The 20,289-nt window shown below is 31.4% G+C and overlaps 1 protein-coding gene across 2 annotated transcripts; it reads right to left on the bottom strand.

The window, feature by feature from the left end:
* Positions 1-618: 618 nt before the first annotated feature.
* On the bottom strand, positions 619-4,640 carry LOC149183762 (disease resistance protein Roq1-like). Of its 2 annotated transcripts, none has more exons than XM_089417234.1 (4): positions 3,974-4,640; positions 2,719-3,817; positions 2,279-2,626; positions 619-2,149 (listed from the first exon to the last, which is right to left on the bottom strand). In XM_089417234.1, exons 1-4 carry the CDS (start codon positions 4,585-4,587, stop codon positions 632-634), a joined length of 3,579 nt encoding a protein of 1,192 aa, XP_089273360.1. In that variant the 5' UTR covers positions 4,588-4,640; the 3' UTR covers positions 619-631. The 2 variants fall into 2 exon arrangements, with proteins under 2 accessions (XP_089273360.1, XP_089273359.1); XM_089417233.1 differs by having other exon boundaries at positions 2,279-2,635.
* Between the last annotated feature and the right edge of the window lie 15,649 nt (positions 4,641-20,289).

Below are 20,289 nucleotides of genomic sequence, written 5' to 3' on the forward strand. Positions count from 1 at the left end.
ATTATTTTAGATATATATATTAGTGACAACTCTTCCAAAAAAGTCAATATCTTCATAATCCATACTCTCCAACAGGTTGCACCTCAACAACTTCATCTCGATTTCTTGGAGATTACTGACTTGATTCTAAATAAATCTCAAAATAATTTAAAAAATATTTATTAACATAAAATTAAAATTATAACTAATAATAATTAATTACAATTTAACTTTAAAATTTGCCCATTAAAAAAAAAAATTACTCTATATTCTTTATACAACTAATAATATAATTATTAAAACTTAACTTTAAAATTTGCAAATTAAAGAAAAATACAAATTAATTACTAAAAAACAATTAATATATATATTCATTATAATTAAAAGGAAAATATATTTTCTTTTGGAAAAACGTCCATATATATATAGATATTCATGGTTCTGAAAAAGACAAATTACAATATAATAAAATATTATTATAATATATTATATATAAAAGAAAACATTACTCAAAATATTTATATTAAGATGACCTACAATTTCCCCAGAATTTTTGTTCACATTTATAATATGATTTATGCATTTAAGTATAGGGGTTTAAGCAGTGCATTATATTAGATATCATTTAACCTTTATGCATATCTATATTTTATTAGAAATCCCATTTAACCTTTCGTTGACAGAGTTTCTTTACAACACCTTTACTCAACTTCAGGTTTGGGCAATCTGACATATAAAGATTCAGCAATGACATACACTGTTCAACACCATCCAACTCTTCTAGTTCCCGGCACAAATCGACATGTAGTGATTCCAGCCTTGTTAGGTGGGCCAAATCGGGTATGCTCTTCAACTTGAAACAACCTGTTGCTCTCAACTCTTTCAACGACACCAATGCCTTCATGCGCGGTAGACTCTCTAAACTCCAGCACTGCTCCAAATCCATCTGTTGGAGGTTTGTCAAATTACCGAGGGACTCTGGCAGCGTCTCTAACCTGGAGCAATAAGACAGCTCCATGCTTTGGAGGTTTGTCAAATTACCGAGAGACTCTGGCAGCCTCTCTAACCTGTGGCACTTAGACAGCTTCATGCTTTGGAGGTTTGTCAAATTACCGAGGGACTCTGGCAGCCTCTCTAACCTGTGGCACTTAGACAGCTCCATGCTTTGGAGGTTTGTCAAATTACCGAGGGACTCTGGCAGCCTCTCTAACCTGTGGCACTTAGACAGCTCCATGCTTTGGAGGTTTGTCAAATTACCGAGGGACTCTGGCAGCCTCTCTAACCTGTGGCACTTAGACAGCTCCATGCTTTGGAGGTTTGCCAAATTACCGAGGGACTCTGGCAGCCTCTCTAACCTGTGGCACTTAGACAGCTCCATGCTTTGGAGGTTTGTCAAATTACCGAGGGACTCTGGCAGCCTCTCTAACCTGTGGCACTTAGACAGCTCCATGCTTTGGAGGTTTGTCAAATTACCGAGGGACTCTGGCAGCCTCTTTAAACTTCCACATTCAGACAGCTTCAGGAATTCGAGGTTTGTCAAATTACCGAGGGACTCTGGCAGCCTCTCTAACCTGGGGAACTCAGACAGCACCATGCGTGAGAGGTTCTTCAAGTTACCAAAGGACTCCGGCAACCTCTGCAAACTTCTGCAATCACGCGGCTCGATGTCAGACATCCCCATGTCAGACAACTCCATGTGTAGGTCTCTGACCCCAGACAGCTCGATGTGTTCGAGCTTCGTCAAGTTGCCGATGGACTCAGGCAGCCTTTCCATCTTCCAGCACTCCAGAAGGTTCATGCATTGGAGGTTCATCAAGTTACCGAAGGATTCTGACAGCCTTTCCAACGACCAGCAGCAAGACAGTTGCACGTGTTGAAGGTTCGTCAAGTTACCGAAGGACTCCGGCAACCTCTGCAAACTGCTGCACCCAGATAGCTCGATGTGTTCGAGGTTCGTCAAGTTACCAAAAGAATCTGGTAGCGCCTTCAGGTTACCGCATCTTTCAAACCCCAAAACCTTCAGACACCTCATCTGGCAAAATTCTTCTGGCAATTTCTGGAAAGAAACATAGCTGAAGAAAATCCGTTCGAGGTGGGTCAGCTGCCCTATGGATTTTGGAATCTTCCAGAGCTTACCAAAAATCTCCAACTCCCTCAACTGAATAGGTGCCTGCAACATGCGTTCAAACTGTTGTTAAAAATATTGAAGTGGATGATTGTCATCTACGCATCACTTATAAACCCTTCCGAGTCTTGTGGTGCAATATTAACAACCAGAAACAAACAAACTCCAGATTACCTGCGATCTACCTTGCCACAATGCTTTGAAGACTGTCCCATACACCTTCAAAACCCTTAAATTCTTGACTGGAATCCAGGAAGGCAGGTAAGAGTATGGGCAGTCATACCAAGAAAGCCATAGGAGATTTGGGGAGTGCGCCCTCCTCAAAATGCGCCCCAAGAGATGCCCTCGAGTCTGAATAAGTTGCAAATGGGTGATACCAATACCAAGAAAACGATAACGTGTGTTTTGCAATCTATTGTGAAGCTTCATCACGCGGTTCCCGAACAGGTCTCGACGTCTTTGGCTCCATGAGTCCGTGTCATTATTAAGAAAGATCCTAATTCCCCGCACTTTGGTTCCTCCCTGTTCATTCTCCAGAAACTATAAAAAAAATTGACATTCTATACATACTTTTTACAGAAAAAAATTATAAACAATAAATGATAAACACTTACAGATGCTTGTTGCAGCAAATCATGAATGTTTTCTACTGGATCTGAAAAACGGTGGGGCAATTCACCCCGCGCAATGTCCCGTCCCAAATCGCGGAGCTGATCATGCATATGTATACAATTAGCACTGTCCACATCAACCAAACATTTGCTCTCTAGATTTTGAAACCCCAGTGAGCCTTTCCAGTACGGATCGTCCCATATCCCCATGGTGATATCCCGCTTCTCTCCTATGAAAAAGCAGGCAATATCTAAAAACATTTCCTGTTCCTTTTTATTGAGTGCATCATAACTGATTTTTAATCGCTTCTGTATATCATCTGGAAGTTGTTGATGTACTAGGGAAAGTGTATCCCGCCAAAAAGATATATTGTCATTTCTTCCTAATAGGAGTGCCCCGAACACTTTTAAAGACAACGGCAATCCCTGGCACGCCTCTATAAACTCATTTACCAGAGCTTCAAATCCTTGGAGGGGATAGGGTTTACAGAAGGCGTAAGAGCAAAATAGCTCTCGCGAGTGCTTTGTAGAAAGACCTTTTAACTTATAAATGGAAGACTCTTCCACCCCTGACTTTCTGAGGACCTCTCTGTCCCGAGATGTAACTAAAACTAAGCTATCAAAACGCAAGACATCTTTAACTGGTAAAAATGCATCTAGCTGATCCTCATGATCCACGTCATCTAAAATTAATAGGACATGACAATCTCGGAGGTACCTTTTCAGAATCCCTGTACCTTGATGAGTGTTGTCTATATTCACATCCTGTTGAGTTAATCCTTTTAAAACTTTACTCTGCAACGAATGTAATGAGCTTTTCCTAGCATTTTCTCTTACATCTAACAAACAATAGGATTTATTGTAATCTGAATTCTTCCTATTGAAAAATTCTACAGCCAACGTTGTCTTTCCCATTCCACCCATGGCAACTATCCCAAGGACCTGGACTTTTCCGCTGTGTTGAGGCTGCTTCAATACCTCTCTTTCGAAATCCTTGACTTTCTCCTCTAAACCAGTGGGATATTTGGCCACATGCCACTTTGTCTTTTTAACCCTTTTCAGCACAGATTCCACGACCTCATCTAACATGCGAATCTCGTCCCTAGTTATTCATTAAAAACCCATAAATATAAATAACTGAAACCATAGCCAAGGCAAAGCATGATACATATATATAAATAACTGAAACCAGAGGCAAAGCATGATACATGTTTATATGTTATATATTGTATTCATAGAGAGAAGTTGGAGGTCTTACCCATGAAACTTGCCCTCCAGATCAAACCCACTTATATCTGCAACAATAGAGAGAGCATTTCTCCAATTTTGAATGGTGGCAGAGTCATATCGTGGCCGAGTCATACCAGTTTCAGGGTCGGAGATCGTCTTCATCTCGAGTGCGTGCAGCGCCTTACCATACCTCAGCTCAGCAGGATTGACCTTGTAGAATACAGGTATAATGGGACACCCCGATTCCCGCATGAGGAGGAGCTCGTTCAAACACCATGTCGATTCCGTGTATCTCGGCGAAAAGACGGCCACATGGACCGATGCAGCTCGAATAGCATGCACTATTTGAGAAGGGAAATCAAATCCCGCTTCCAGCTCCTGCTCGTCTAAAAAGGCTCTGAATCCATGTGAAAGAAGACGACGGTACAGAGGGCTTGCGAAGGTGGCCTTCGTGTCCGGACCTCGATGGTTTATGAACACGTCATAAACCATGGGATCAGTAGCATTGGACGACGAGGCGGAGGCAGAGGTGGAGGCGAAGGAAGATTGAATCGTAGTTGCAGGAGAAGAACGTTGAATTTCCATTTCGATTTCAGAGTTCGTTTGGGGAAAGGAGGATGCAGACATTGGGTAGTATGCCATTGCCAACTGTTTTGAAAAAATAGAGATAAATATAGAAACTGGATATGGGAAGCTCTGAAAGCAAGTCAAAGGGTAGTTTCAGAGGCGCCGGAGAACAACTGATGCAAACCAAAACAGGATGGAGATACGAATGCAGTCCAAACGAAGCAATGTCTTGTTAGACTACGCGATGTCTAACATGTTCACAGTTTACCTTATAGAATGACGGAACTCCAAAATGTCTCCTCTCCGGCTTTTCACGGTTGCCGGACTTTTTACGAGAAGTAAATTGTCCCGTCATTACCATTCAACGGAAAAAAACGCAACATTTCATCTCTTTTATCTTTTTATAATTATATTTCTCATTATTTTACATTTATTATCAAAATAATGCAATTTAAAGTCAACGATTTTATTTTATGAAGAACCTCCACTAAGCCCTCTAATCTCACACAAAATAAAATAATAATTTATCTCGATAAAATTTATATATCAAAATAAAATAATAATTTATGTGAATAGAATTCATATGATCATTCAATGTTATTAATTAAGCTTATTTTCGCGTGTAAATTAGTTAATAATACAATATGTTTCTAAAATATGAATTATTAATTCTATATATAAGTGTGCAACTTGCCAATAATTTTAAATATTATTAATTAAATTGTTTTGGTGTGTTTAATAATAAAATATGTTTTAAGATATATTTTGAATTATTAATTTTATAATATATTTATATTTATATTTATTGTTGAAGGTTTTTTATTTTAACTTAATGTGGATGAGCATCTATTGACTTTTTTTTTAATTGAAGGCCCATATTATTTTAACTTAATGTGGATGAGCATCTATTGACTCTTTTTTTTAATTGAAGGCCCATATTGATTCTCAAGGGAATATGCTTAGCATATGCTTAGTCTTAATGGCTATAGTGTATTATAGAGTTTGTTAGGTTGCATTGACTTTTAATAAATTTAAAAAGTTAGATGCCCACCATTTTCCTAGAGATTTTAGATTATTCTAATTTTAATAAGTTCCTCCATAATAAGTTACTCATTATTATTTATAACATTCATTTATATATAAGCTTGCAAAATGGTCAATTACTTTAAAAAAAATTAAAAATTAGATTCTTGCCAAGTGACTCCCCACCCCACCAGTTTCCTAGAGATTTCATATAATTCCAATTCTAATAAATTCCTCCCTGATAAGTTCATCATTATTATTTATAACATTCATTTATATATAAGCAAATTTTATTTAGCACAATGGTCCATTTTACAATAAGATTTGTAATCCTTTTTTTCTTAAGTTAAAGTTGACCCCTAACCTTTTTATACATGCTTAATTAGGTAAATGCGTGAATTAGTAAGACATTTTTCTTGTTGGAATAGTTTTTTTGGTTATATTTATGAAGTCTTAGGCTATATCAACCACATTAATATTTTTAATGTGGTTGTACTAGTTGATAAGTATGTGTAACTAATTTATTTAAAAAAATTATATATATATATATATATATATATTAGAAAAACAAAGGTACGCACAAACTACAAAACAATTCTACTACACACTACAAATCACATGGATACATCACATATTTATGGTGCTTGTGAGATCCAACCAATTCCAAATATGATTAGGGAGCTTGAAATATTCTCTCAACATCCACCTACAAATCTGCAACCAATTCTAAACTGAGCATGGAAGAATTATCTTCCAAGTCTCTCCCTTAATTCTTACATGCACAATTACAATACATATTATAACAATAAAATTGATCGTTGTCTAACTAGTCTTCATCAGGAACTCTACCCACTTTCATCAGGAACTCTACCCACTCTGCAGTATTATGGACTCTGCTATTTCTTTCTAGACATCTTCGAGCTTACCTTTCAACTCATTTAAAGTACACCCGCTTCAATGATGAACTTTGCAAGAGCAACAATATTGACAACTCGGCTCGTCAGGGCTTCCTCGATAAGTGCTGAAAAGTAATGAACCATCTAGTCAATATCTGTCAGATATTTCATTTTCGTCTATCCATCAGTTGCTAGGCAAACGGTCTGAATTCTGAATGTGTTCAAAAGCTGATCTAACAGCTTGACCTGTTTCACACACATGGATCTCATACTGTAACCTGTAGTCATTGTTGAGGGGTTTCCAAGCACTAAGAACAACAAACCATAAGAGTATAAACACAATCAAACTAGTGATGTGTTCAAGGGTTTTCGAGCACCAAGAACCACTAATTTGAATTATGCAACATTGTTCATTAATTGGCTCTGATACCAAGTAGAAAAACAAAGGTATGCACACACAACGGAACAATTCTATTACATACTACAAATCACATGGATACATCACATATTTATGGTGCTTGTGAGATCCAACTAATTCCAAATATGAATAGGGAGGTTGAGATGTTCTCTCAACATCCACCTACAAATCTGCAACCAATTCTAAACTGATGATGGAAAGATTATCTTCCAAGTTATATATATATAATTAAGTTTTTTGTTGTGTATAAATTAGTTGATAATAAAATATTCTTTTAAGATATACTTTGAATTACTAATTCTATAATTTATTCAATTTGCCTCAAAAGTGTCTATTTATTAAAAAATGAAATTATAAAGATATTATATATAGATAAAATTGTGTGCAGTAATTAAAAATTATTTAGGTAAAGGTTAAATACTTTCCAAAATTTATATGGACGGCAATAAATATAATGCAACGATTGGGAATCTAAAGTATTGGGAATTTGGAGTATTTAAATATGATTAAGATTATTATGGGAAAAAATTATCGATTCAAAATGGGTCCCTTTTATCAAAAATAAAACGACATATGATGTGCTCAATGAGTTTAGCATATGACCATTTTTCTGGTTAATTTTAGTCAAACGTTGACAAATATTTTTAAAAACTTGAGTTTAAATTGTTTAATTTGTACCCAAGGGTTTTCAAGGATGTTAAATCTATTTATGCATTCAAAAATGTATTTTAAAAAACAAAAAAACTTGAAATTATATTGATAGATTTTAGTGAATTCCAGTGAAAAAAATTATTTCATTTACAAATTAAACTATATATATAATGAAGTAAACACCTTTCAAGCAAATTACACATAATTATTAATAAATATAAAATATTATAGAATTAATAATTCAGTCCAAACGAAGCAATGTCTCGTTAGACTACGCGATGTCTAACATGTTCATAGTTTACCTTATAGAATGACGGAACTCCAAAATGTCTCCTCCGGCTTTTCACGGTTGCCGGACTTTTTGACGAGAAGTAAATCGTCCCGTCATTACCATTCAACGGAAAAAAACGCAACATTTCATTTCTTTTATCTTTTTATAATGATATATTTCTCATTATTTTACATTTATTATCAAAATAATGCAATTTAAAGTCAACGATTTTATTTTATGAAGAACCTCCACTAAGCCCTCTAATCTCACACAAAATAAAATAATAATTTATCTCGATAAAATTTATATATCAAAATAAAATAATAATTTATGTGAATAGAGTTCATATGATCATTCAATATTATTAATTAAGTTTATTTTCGCGTGTAAATTAGTTGATAATACAATATGTTTCTAAAATATGAATTATTAATTCTATATATAAGTGTGCAACTTGCCAATAATTTTAAATATTATTAATTAAATTGTTTTCGTGTGTTTAATAATAAAATATGTTTTAAGATATATTTTGAATTATTAATTTTATAATATATTTATATTTATATTTATTGTGGAAGGTTTTTTATTTTAACTTAATGTGGATGAGCATCTATTGACTCTTTTTTTAATTGAAGGCCCATATTCTTTTAACTTAATGTGGATGAGCATCTATTGACTCTTTTTTTTAATTGAAGGCCCATGTTGATTCTCAAGGGAATATGCTTAGTTTTAATGGCTATAGTGTATTATGGAGTTTGTTAGGTTGCATTGACTTTTAATAAATTTAAAAAGTTAGATGCCCACCATTTTCCTAGAAATTTTAGATTATTCTAATTTTAATAAGTTACTCATTATTATTTATAACATTCATTTATATATAAACTTGCAAAATGGTCAATTACTTTTAAAAAAATTAAAAATTAGATTCTTGCCAAGTGACTCCCCACCCCACCAGTTTCCTAGAGATTTCATATAAATCCAATTCTAATAAATTCCTCCCTGATAAGTTCATCATTATTATTTATAACATTCATTTATATATAAGCAAATTTTATTTAGCACAATGGTCCATTTTACAATAAGATTTGTAATCCTTTTTTTCTTAAGTTAAAGTTGACCCCTAACCTTTTTATACATGCTTAATTAGGTAAATGCGTGAATTAGTAAGACAATTTTCTTGTTGGAATAGTTTATTTGGTTATATTTATGAAGTCTTAGGCTATATCAACCACATTAATATTTTTAATGTGGTTGTACTAGTTGATAAGTATGTGTAACTAATTTATTTAAAAAATTATATATATATATATATATATATATATATATATATATATATATATTAGAAAAACAAAGGTACGCACACACTACAAAACAATTCTACTACACACTATAAATCACATGGATACATCACATATTTATGGTGCTTGTGAGATCCAACCAATTCCAAATATGATTAGGGAGCTTGAAATATTCTCTCAACATCCACCTACAAATCTCCAACCAATTCTAAACTGAGCATGGAAGGATTATCTTCCAAGTCTCTCCCTTAATTAATTGGTCTTTGTCTAACTGGTCTTCATCAGGAACTCTACCCACTCTGTAGTATTATGGACTCCGCTCTTTCTTTCTCGACATCTTCGAGCTTACCTTTCAACTCATTTAAAGTACACCTGCTTCAATGATGAACTTTGCAAGAGCAACAATATTGACAACTCGGCTCGTCAGGGCTTCCTCGATAAGAGCTGAAAAGTAATGAACCATCCTATGGACCAGTCACTATCTGTCAGATATTTCGTTTTCATCTATCCATCAGTTGCTAGGCAAACGGTCTGAATTCTGAATGTGTTCAGAAGCTGATCCAACAGCTTGACCTGTTTCACACACATGGATCTCATACTGTAACTTGTAGTCATTGTTCAGGGGTTTCCAAGCGCTAAGAACAACAAACCATAACAGTATAAACACAATCAAACTAGTGATGTGTTCAAGGGTTTTCGAGCACCAAGAACCGCTAATTCCAATTATGCAACATTGTTCATTAATTGGCTCTGATACCAAGTAGAAAAACAAAGGTATGCACACACAACGGAACAATCTATTGCATACTACAAATCACATGGATACATCACATATTTATGGTGCTTGTGAGATCCAACTAATTCCAAATATGAATAGGGAGGTTGAGATGTTCTCTCAACATCCACCTACAAATCTGCAACCAATTCTAAACTGATGATGGAAAGATTATCTTCCAAGTTATATATATATATATATATATATATATATATATATATATATATTTCCCATAATAATCTTAATCATATTTAAATACTCCAAATTCCCAATACTTTAGATTCCCAATAGCCGCATTATATTTATTGACGTCCATATAAATTTTGGAAAGTATTTAACCTTTACCTAAATAATTTTTAATTACCGCACACAATTTTATCTTTATAATTCCATTTTTTAATAAATAGACACTTTTGAGACAAATTGAATAAATTATAGAATTAATAATTCAAAGTATATCTTAAAAGCATATTTTATTATCAACTAATTTATACACACCAATATATATATATATATATATATATATATATATATATATATATATAATTTGTTTAATGAGGTAGGCACCTTTAAAGATAGTTGCACATACTTATTAATAAATATAAATATATTATAGAATTAGTAATTCAAAATATATTTTCAAAGAATATTTTATTATCAATTAATTTACACACCAAAAAATTTAAATTAATTAAATCCCAAAAATATATGCAAGCTATATATATATATATATATAAATTAAAAATATATCTTAAAAATATATTTTATTATCAACTAATTTACATGCACCAATAAACTTGATTAATAATATAGAAGAATCATATAAATTTTATTGAGATAAATTATTATTTTATTTTGTGTGTGACAGATTAGAAAGCTTAACTGAGGGCTTCAAATACCAAACTTAACTCTCATGTGAGGAACCTCCTCTAAACCTAGACTCTCATGTGAGGAACCTGAAACCCTGATCTGTTACAACAAAATAAAATAATAATTTATGTGAATAGAGTTCATATATAGTCCTTCAATATTATTAATTAAGTTTATTGGTGTATATATATATATATAAAAGTGTGTAGTTTGTATATATATTTTAAATATTATTAATTAAGTGTTTTTTGTGTGTGAATTATTTGATAATAAAATATGTTTTTAAGATATACTTTAAATTATAAATTATAATATATTTATATTTATTGTTGAAGGTATTTTATTTCAACTTAAGGTAGATGAAGGTTTGTTGATCTTTTTTTAAGCCTATTGAAGGCTTAGATTGATTCTCAAGGAAATATGCTCACCATATGCTTAGTCATGGGTATAGTGTATTATAGAGTTTGTTAGATTGCAATGACTTTTAATAAATTTAAAAAATACTTGTGCCATGTGGCTCCCCGCTCACCAATATCCTAGAAATTTGAGATTATTCCAATTCTAATAAGTTCCTCATTATTATTTATAACATTCATTTATATATAAGCAAATTTTATTTAGAAAAATGTTCCATTACTGAAAAAATTATATTTGTGCCAAGTGGCTACCCACCCACCAATTTTTTAGGGATTTGATATTATTCCAATTCTAATAAGTTCCTCCGTGATAAATTCCTCATTATTATTAATAACATTCATTTATATATAAGAAAATTTTATTCTGCAAAATGGCTCATTTTTTCTTAAGTTAAAATTGACCCATAACATTTTTATACTTGCTTAATCAGGTAAATGTATGCATTAGTAAGTCGTTCTTAGTGTTGCAATGATTTTTTTGGTTATATTTATGAGGCCTTAGGCTATATCAACAACATTAATATTTTTAATGTGATTGTACTAGTTGATAAGTATGTGCAACTTCCTTGAAATATATATATATATATATATATATATATATATATAAAGTTTTTTGGTTTGTGTAAATTAGTTGATAAATAAAAATATTTTTAAAATATACTTTGAATTACTAATTTTATAATATATTTTTATTTATTTTTAATTTTATTGATAACTATGTGCAACTTGCCTGAAAAGTGTCTACTTTATTAAAAAATTAAATTATATTTAGGTAAAGGTAAAATAATTTCCAAAATTTATATATCAATAAATATAATGTGGCTACTAGGAATCTCAAATTTTGTTTGTGTATCCCTAAGATCAGGGCAGTTGGTGCATGCACAAGTCTTGTGTATGAGTAGATACTTTGTGAGGCAAAAATATCTTCAAGTGTGAACTAAAGAAGAGGAGAATGACCAGGGAAAACGATTGTCGGATCAGGTGGAAAGAAGGGTTTATAGAAGTTTGTTCATAGGATATGGAAAAAAATATTTAGCAGCCCCAGTTCCCTAATTTTGTGTGACCAAATCAAAAATAAGAGTGCTAGTTGCAGCGATCTAAAGGGATTGATCTTAATTATATCGAGCAGTAGTGACGAGGAGGCATCCTATTCACTATTAGAGGGTAGATCTAGAAGCCCTAGGAAAGGGAAGTTATGGTGGCCAAATATTAGTCAAGGAGTCGACTGGAGATGGGAAGATAGAGGTCCAAGTTTATGACAAGTTTGGGACAAGTTTATGGTATAATAATTACATTAAGGAGGGTTTTTTGGTGACTTCTACACAGAGCATAAAGTGTAATGATTGAGCTGGACATCAAGCATGTTAGGAGAGGCAGAACTATTGAGCTAAGGTAGTGCAGCTAAGATTGATAGCCTTAGTTTATTGTAAAAAAAGGACATTTTCAGTGAGAATAAAGGCATCCCTCATGCCCTATCTTTGTCCTCATTGGACCAATACAGGAAAGATATAGAAGGAATACGTCCCTAAGTGTTGAGGAGTAATAGTGGGAAAGTTAGGAAGTGGTTCACATATAGAATTGTGAGCAACTCACAAGAAGTCCCTATGTGTTGATTTGTTGATGAAATAATGATCAACAAGAGGGAAGATTGGTGAGTCGTGTTGAGTCACTTGAAGGAGAAAGATTCATTGATAGAGGTAAATTCTTGTTGCTAGATATTGGGAACAGATGGACTTGCAAATGTGTTCAAGACACATGGACTGAAAGGGTTGTGTGTGGCCACTATCAACAAGTAGGTCAGTTGTTGTCTTGTCCAGGGTAAGTCAGTCAAAGTGATTTACTCCAAGCAATAGTTTTTATTCTCGTATGAGTTATTATATGAGGGTCATGGTAACTGGTATGGGATCCCTAGATTGTTGTATTATAGATTATTAATATAACGAAGAAGTGTTGAAAGATTTAAAAATTGTCATGTGCACTAGTTGATTCACTGATGTGTATTTTTCCAATGTGAAAAGTAGGATGTTTAAGGAATTTGAGTATGTTTGTATTAAGCATTCTAAGACCAAACCCATGCTCTCATGTCCCATGGAAATTCAACGTGCAAGTTTGAATGCCTAGTGGATTAGAGAGTGCACAATGGAAGCATGTGAGCCAGTGGAGATCATGTAAACTCAGAGAGAGTCTAACTTCATAGGGAGTATCCCTAAGGAAGTTTGAGATATTTAGGTTTTGATGAGGTAGAGACACTACAGAGTATTCTAATTATTAATTATCTTAATATCGTAATCAGGGTTGGAATTTCAAATTCCCTCTGCCCATCAAATGAAAATTTCATGATGTTTTTACATTTTACATTCCCTTCACTTTAAGTTTTATGCTAATAAACCACCTTTCATGCTAATAAACTAAAATAGTAGCATTGGATCTTCCCGCATTGAACTCTTCTATGTAATAATCAAGAAATAATTCTATGTTTGTTCATAAAGCTTCAAAGTAGAATCATATAGTTTTCACATAGATGCTAGTGAGCAGTGTACAACATCCGCAGTGTGAGCATGGTCATCCAAGCCTCCAATGTGAGTATAATACTAATCATCTTACACTGTATGATGTTGAAAATATAGTGAAATTATGGTAATTTACTAAAAGTAACAACTACTAGCATTTATTCATGCTTAACACAACATTCTTTAAACCAAATTACCAAAGTTGTGCTTATAATTGCAAACTTTCAGACTTCACATAGATATATCCATCTCTAACAAAAACAAATGGCTGAAATATCAACAGGTGATCCCCAATCTGGACAATTATATCAACAGGTGATCCCCAATCTAGACAATCTTCAAGCAGCAGAAAACTTGAAAGCAAATATGGATAGTGTGGACTTTTAGTTAACCATTCAACTATAAATTTTCACCATTAAAGCAAGAGAATTGAACAATTACAAATCGTTCTCATAAATTTATCTTTGGGTTGACAATTGGATTATCCCAAATGATGCTAGAACATTAATTTAGGATTTTTTTACACAGATCAAGACTAGAGTTCAATTCATAAATGGTTCAATTCATAAATTCTTCTCATGCGTGTACAAACCAGATTGAAGTGATTTTCCTCATAAACTCCGAAATAAGAAAGGGAAAATTATAATCACTAACATTTTTCATTTTTCTAAAATGGCTAATCACAGACCTTTTTCATTCTTCTAAAAAGGCTCAGAAAATTCATTCAAATCACGGACATTTTTCATTCTTCTGTAATATTTTATGTAATCACGCACATTTTTCATTCTTATGTAATAGCAATGTACATAGGACAAAATGTTCAAACATTTGTCAACCCGAAAACATTATGCTGGTCTATAAGTATATACATTTGTCAACCCGGAAACATTATTTTAAACATATTCTATACGTATATTATATATAAAAATTTTCAATCTTCCCTCACTAACAGACTCGAATTCTAGTTTTATTACAATTTCCAGACCCAAAAAAATAGGATCAGTTTGACTAAAATTAAAAAGAGATATTTGTTTTTCATTTTTTAACTTAAGTAAATAAAAATAAAAATACCACTGGCACTAGTTATTTTTCAAACTAGTTTTATTATAATTTCCAGATCCAAAAAAATATGATGTCTTGCTAAAAATAGAAAACAAATATTTGGTTTTCATTTTTTAACTTAATTAAATAAAAATAAAAATACAACACAACAGTTAGTTTTCAATCAATCATGCGGATTTTAGCAGAAGTCATTTATTGTTGTGCACCTCACTACCATACTCAAACAAATCTAGCATTATAGAAGTCAACAAACAAAATAAAGAAATTTAACGACATCATGCATCATTGTATGTGGGTAAAAATAGTGGAATTGTAGTCTATCATATTTATAGTCCAAATTTATAGTGAGACTATTTAAACAATGAAAACCATGCAAATGTAGTATAAATAAAACATTTAGTGGAATTTTTCCAAACTATAGTGTATTTCATTGAAATTCAAACTTGTTAGAAAAAATACAAAAAAGTTTTTAATAATAAATCGTAATTTACTTCAAAATTTCGTGAAGGGTTGTATACCATATCAAATTTTACATAACTTGTAAGTATTTTTCAGGTTTTACAATAAACTAATGACATAAGTAAATAAAGAGTACATACCTCATAGGCTGATACCACCAGTCTAGCAGTTTTGAACTAGAAAGCTTGCCATATTCAGAGGCTAACAAATTCAACACTGCAGTAGGATAAAAACAAAATCAAAAGCAACCACCCCTTAATTTACTTCAAAATTTCCAAAAGCAACCAAGCCTTAATTTACTTCAAAATTTCCAAGGGTTGGATACCATATCAAATTTTACGTAACTTGTAAGTATTTTTCAAGTTTTACAATAAACTAATGTTATAAGTAAATAAAGAGTACATACCTCATACGCTGATACCACCAGTCTAGCAATTTTTAAGCATGCCATATTCACAGGCTAACAAATTCAACACTCAACACTGGAATAGGGTAAAAACAAATTCAACAATGAAGTAGGGTAAATTAAAATATTGCAGGGATGTTATTGCTTTTCCCAATTAGAAAGAAAGAGCAATCACAGAGGAAAATTTAAGACCATAAAACACATAATCCATCAAACCACATATGGTTATATGCCAAAGTCGAAAGTGGTAACTGGACCATGGTAAATTCTAAAGGCGAAAGTGGTAACTGGACCCTCGTAAATTCTAAAGGTGAAAGTGGTAAGTGGACTAAGTGGACCCTGGTAAATTCTAAATGCTAAAGTGGTATTTGGACCCTAGTAAATTCTAAAGTTGTTTCGCAAGAGAGTGAAATCCAATGCTAGTAAATAGGTCATTAAATTATGTCATCAACAACCAGATCTTGAAAGAATATAGCACGCTAGCTAGCTATGCCGCGTGCCATAGCCCTGTAGTCCCCATTGCCCAATGCCCATAATGTTCCATTAATTCTCAACAACCAGATCTTGAAAGAATATAGCACGTTAGCCATAGCCCTGTCATAGCCTTATAGTAAACTCAACATTAGTTATAATAAATAATTTTGGGGATTAGTAAATTCTGGTACAATAGATTTTTACGGTTTGAATTTTTAATTAAACATCACAATAACGAGACCCCAATATATTTTTGACGTGCAAAAATTTTCACCAAGAATAAAATAACGTCAATTTCCAGGCCCGATTGTAATATTTATAAGAAGTTTTAGTTTTTGGGATTTAAAAGTGAGTTGTATAATTATTATAATTTTTATTATTATTGTGATTAGCTAGTTTTGCTATTGCGTGACATGGTGGTCCATGCCCCTTATGCAGATACAAGTTAGTTAGGAGGATTTTGAATCTCAAATCTCTTAGTACATAACACTTTATTTTTAGGATGCTTGTAAGCTTAAAATTTTATATAAAATTGTAAAGTTTAATTATTAGTCCCTATCGAGCTTACCTCTAGCAATGAATTTTCTTTTGACTAACCAGTAGTTGAACTTTGACCAATATATTCTTTCATGTTTAACTTTTTTCTATATATATATGAAAAAAACAATTTGTAATCATCCATTACTTCATATTTTGAAAGTATTATATCTACCTTCATAACATGTATATTGGAGCAGAATGAAATAATAATTATTTTAACCGGATTCTATGTACAACTTCCATTAGTATCATTACTTCGCATTGATATTTTTGCCTAGTTCTGTGCAACCCTGGTCGGGAGCTTCATTAATGTAACATTTTTTTAGTTCAGTAAATAAAGATGCGAGAATCACAAATACTCTACCATCTTAAACAAATAAAGCAATCGAAGTTATCATTCTTGTTTTCAAGATTATGAGCCATGGTACCTCTGGTATTTTGGTTTCCGTTGTTGTTTTAAGTTTTTTTCTTTAAAGTATAAAATATTGTATTGTTATTTATAGCTAAATCAAGTCACACAACCAAAAAAGTGGATATCAATTCATCCTTGGTCCAAGTAAATAATCTCGGCGTCCCAGACAATTTTGTCACTATTACCAGCTCTGATACCAATACCAAATGTTGGTGTGAATATGCTCAGAGATCCAACCTACTGTTAATCCAAATAATAACTTGGAATCTCGAAGTATTTTTTGCTCAAACATATTTAATGGCAAAAGGTACAATGTTTCACATGAAAGTAAAATGCTCTGCAGATCTTAGTAATTATATGTTTTGATTGGTTAGAAACTTATGATGTGCATAACTCAAATATTTGTTTGTTGAAGCAGTCATTGTGAACATCGAAGTTGGACGTAGATGATCTCCCTGTTATTCATCCTTATGTGTCGTAGAACCATTGCAGAAAAGTTACTGTGTTTTGGTCATTTTGAATCGTGCTTCACCACCATATAAGGAAAACAACACCCTTTTTGCCACGAAAATAATTACAGTGATCGAGAATTTTCGTGGCCGTCATTTGGAGTTTAAAACAATTTTAACATTCGAAATCACAATCCTTATGAATTAATGTAAATATTGGTTAATTTGAAATTCTTCTCACGTGGAATTAAATTTTTATCAAATGCTCATATTTATGAAATTTCTTAAAATGAAAATCTTTAAAATGCAAGATTCTATTGCTTTAAATATAGTTAAATATCATTATTATATTGGTTTTAAATATTATTTTATCATTTAAAATTAATATTTAAGACGAAAAATTACCCAATAAGATTGTTAAACAATGTTTAATGAAAAAGGAAAATGTTTAATGAAAAAGGAAAAATGAAATATTGATTTTATTTTTTTATATATTTATTAAAAAAATTATTTTCTATGCAATTCTTTTTTGAAAATTATGATATTGATTTTCTTTATTAATAATTTATATAAAATGAGTAATTAAAAAATAACATTAGTTTTATAATAAAGATACTAAATAAATTATGATATTGATTTTCTTTATTAATAATTTATATAAAATGAGTAATTAAAAAATAACATTAGTTTTATAATAAAGATACTAAATAATAATAAAATAATAGTTAATATTAATTTATATATATATATATATATATATATATATATATATATATATATATATATTTGGTTTTGAATATCATTTAAAACTTTAATTTCAACTTGACATATTATTTTTTACTATTAATAATTGTTTTGATAGGCATCCATCTACAATAAGTATCAAAATAATTATTGCATGATGTTACTAAAATTTTAAAAATCATTAAAATTAATGAATTTATATTTTTATCTACTTTAATTGCATCTACAGATTACATCTACACACAACAACACAATAGTTTATCGATATTTCTGAATTCAGGCTTGTGGTATTCATATTTTGTAAATTAAAATTATTTTGGTCAAAATAATATTGGAATTTAGGCGTTCAAACCATCCAGTGTAGTTCATCCTCAAAACTAAGATGAAAGGTCTAAGAATAAATAATGAAAATAATACACAAGGAACTGAGTCAAACTTACAAAAAAATACAAGAATACATTAATAATAAATATTGAATCGAAATAAATAATAAGAATATAGAATATAGAAAATATAATGATTAAATCAAGTCAAACACAACTATATATATATATATATATATATATATATATATATATATATATATATATATATTCATGGAACATAAAAATAATAAAAAAAAATCGAAACTAAATAAAAATAAATTGGAAACAAGAAAAAGTCAAGACTAAAATTATTAAAAACAATTTTTAATAAATTCAATTTAACTCTCAAAAATAAAGAACCAAAGTAATAAAACAAAGTAAATCAAAACAAAAAGACCACTGTAAAAGTCAAATACAACCAACAATTTTATATATATATATATATATATATAATCATAACCACTAACAATTATATATAGAGAGATATAATCATAACAGGAAAAACTATATAATAAAGAATCTAAAAAATACATGGTAAAGTAAACTTTTAATAAAAAAATCTAATATAAAATAGATATAGGTTATTTAAAAATAAAAATGCACCAAAGAATATTTTTAAAATATAAATAATATACATAAATTAAATTGAACTAAAAGAGTCCTAAATAATATAAAAAGTTAGGATAGAATATTCAATTATGGAAAATTTGAAAGGAATACGTGATCAAAAAATAAATCAAGTAAATACAACAATTTTAATTAGTCAAATAAAACAAGGTCTAAAGAGCCTGTAAGAAAAAGAAATAAAAATAAGTTCATTGACATTTTAATTCATATCTACTTTGTTTGATGTTTATTATGATTAATTTTTTTTTGTAAGCTTGGTAAGACTACATCTTCATCATATTCAATAAATCACCCCTATGGATATAGGGAAATGAATGAGTGACTTCACATCAATGAGTGCCTTAACAGAGCACCTAACCGTCTATGCAAGACCTGTTGACATATATATATATATATATATATATATATATATATATATATATATATATATATATATATATATATGTTTGTCTTTTTAAACTTAGAGCAATTAGTTTGTATTTTAATACATAATTGTATTAAAATATATATAATTTTTTATTTTTGCTGAAGCAAGAGTCGGTCTTTCTATTTAATTATATCATAAAAACAAATTACATAAAGTACAACATACCCAAAGGAGATGTGGGCCATAAAGTTATCGAGCCACACAAAGCCTTGGGAGCCGAGCCAAAGGCCCACAATCTAGGCCAAGGGCCCACAAACATTACATCGTGACCTCCAAAATTCAATCTTTCGCCAAGACCATGTGATCCGCCTCCCGAGATCTTACGGTCGAGGATCTATTTCGGAAAGCTAACATGCAAACCCTTTAAGATTTGAATTGGACCCGATAAAGATATAGAGACAACAATATAAAGATTTCAGATCCGCCTGGGAGGATAACCCTCGAGCAAGTAATCCGCCTGAAATCCACCGATCCTAACCTTGCTAAGTAACTTGCATGGTGATTAACTACGCCCCTGGACCCAAAGTCTAATAAAGCCACCGCTTAAATTAATTTCGGGTTTGTTTGGCATGGTATCCACCTTGCTATTTGCCATGCGAAATTCCTAGGATTGCCTCTATTTTTCACGCTATCTAAGCTCCCGGCATAGCTAAATCAAAGGCGATCTTTAGTGAATTTCATTTT

This window comes from Pinus tabuliformis, chromosome 3_2 (assembly GCF_031772625.1).
Source record: "Pinus tabuliformis cultivar Carrire ecotype Pingquan chromosome 3_2, CPIR1, whole genome shotgun sequence".
Lineage (NCBI taxonomy): Eukaryota > Viridiplantae > Streptophyta > Pinopsida > Pinales > Pinaceae > Pinus > Pinus tabuliformis.